The following is a 2017-nucleotide window of genomic DNA, read 5'->3' on the forward strand; positions in this document are numbered from 1 at the left end:
TGTGCTGGGTAAAGAATGCTGATAGCCAGGCTCTCATTAGATAGCTGTTAGCCAATCAGAGTCAAGCAGCTTAGCTCATTTAATATTAATGAGAACTGGCACAACTTGAGCTGAGTCTTCCTGCAGGCTTTCTATACCACACTAGAATGGCTTATAACAAGGTAATCAAGGCATTTTTTCCAAAAAAGAGTCCATGGTAGAACTTCAGACATTACCACAAAGTAATGAAATACGTGTGTCAAGGCACCTTTAAAATATTTAACACTGAGTAGTACATTAGAACATATCTAACAGTTACTTTAGAAACAGTCGTTTTGTGTTAACGTGTGTTCTTTCTCCAAATCTCAGCTAACAACGTGTGTTTCTACGGAGAGTGTTCGTACTACTGCTCTACTGAGCACGCTCTGTGCGGTAAACCCGACCAGATAGAAGGATCTCTGGCGGCCTTCCTCCCAGACTTAGCCCTCGCCAAACGCAAGACCTGGAGGAACCCGTGGAGACGCTCCTACCACAAACGCAAGAAGGCAGAGTAAGAGTAATCGACCCTGCACTCAGACAGTGCTGCGTTCACTGAATGAAGCAGACACAGAGGGATTCACTGTTAAGTCCTGTAGGTTCAGCTTTCAGAGGATATATTTTACACTCCCTGTGCCAGGGACAATAACTCATGAGAGCTGAGCAAGAGCTCTGTGGTGTGTAATATCACGTAAATCAAGTCAACGCCGTCTGGCATCCAAGTAGAAAAAAACAACCTGTAAAGATTATGCCACGGAAGAAAACATTTAATTGCAATCTTATTAGTTTCCCAAAATCATATCAAGAAAAAATTGGAGGGAAAAAAAAACATGTTAAAAGGCGAAACAAATTGGATTTTGATGACCCATGAATTCTAATGAATTAAAAATGTGTACAAGATGTTTACGTGATATTTTCTTCAGATGGGAGGTGGACCCGGACTACTGCGAGGAAGTCAAACAGACTCCGCCGTATGACAGTGGGACACGACTGCTGGACATCATGGACATGACCGTCTTTGACTTCCTCATGGGTGAGTTGCTATGTCCCATGGTGGTCTAAGCACCGGTTCAGAGGTCAATAATGGAGAATATTGGGCAACACAGTATATAACACACAGTAAGTGTACTACAGTATATGTACTGAATTGTTTACTTTTATTCCAACACAGGAAACATGGATCGCCACCACTATGAGACGTTCGAAAAGTTTGGAAATGAGACCTTTATCATCCATCTGGACAACGGCAGAGGGTGAGCCCCTGCGTTGTTACTCAAGGGGTTATAATACAAAAGATTGTCAGAACTGATTGTCATTCAGAACTGTGCTACTTTCATTATTACGCTTGTTGGTTCCTCTGTAGTGTATATCTCCATACAAATAATAACCAATGAGAGAATTAATTAATTAATTAGGTGTCTCAATGTTCAGAAATTTTGAATCATTTAGGAGGCCGTCTACAACTTCAAACTATAACACTTTCTTTCTTTTTTTAAATAATGCCTAAATTTAATGATAAAGATGCAGTTAAGCTAAAGAAACCTGCCTACTGTACCTTTGCTATGCTGCTCATGGTTACCTGCAGATTTACTGGATGATTTATAATCATTTGAAAACTCAGCCAACACATTAAGGTTAATAAGTTATAGATGCAATGGGAGTGAATGGGGGCTTGAAAAAAATCATTAGGCTTTAATGCATTACAGTATAGAATTAATAAACTAAATGTCATCATCAATGAACTTACATTTGTAATGCTGAACATTTTAAATTTGAGTTTGACCTATTCAATGGCTGATAATATCTAGATAGTTAAAAAAGCATTTAAAAAATACTTTTTTAAAGGAATAGCTCATTAAATTGTGCGCGCTGACCAACTAGCGCACAACAATAGTCAACCTGTCACTGGCTTAGTCTGTCATACCCATGTGCTTCAAGAAGTCTACCATCATTCATGTGCCCAAGGAAACCAGACCATCCTGCCAGACCACACACAAACACA

General features: G+C 39.6%; 1 protein-coding gene across 1 annotated transcript in view; it reads left to right on the plus strand.

The window, feature by feature from the left end:
* Positions 1-2017, plus strand: part of fam20cb (FAM20C golgi associated secretory pathway kinase b) — a 50162-nt gene that overhangs the window by 45525 nt on the left and 2620 nt on the right. The window contains exons 6-8 of the mRNA XM_032502772.1: positions 349-529; positions 939-1048; positions 1187-1268. Of these exons, the coding sequence (XP_032358663.1) occupies positions 349-529; positions 939-1048; positions 1187-1268 (373 nt within the window). The remainder of the gene's footprint in view (positions 1-348; positions 530-938; positions 1049-1186; positions 1269-2017) is intronic.

The sequence above is a fragment of the Etheostoma spectabile genome, chromosome 21, assembly GCF_008692095.1.
Source record: "Etheostoma spectabile isolate EspeVRDwgs_2016 chromosome 21, UIUC_Espe_1.0, whole genome shotgun sequence".
Classification (NCBI taxonomy): Eukaryota; Metazoa; Chordata; class Actinopteri; order Perciformes; family Percidae; genus Etheostoma; species Etheostoma spectabile.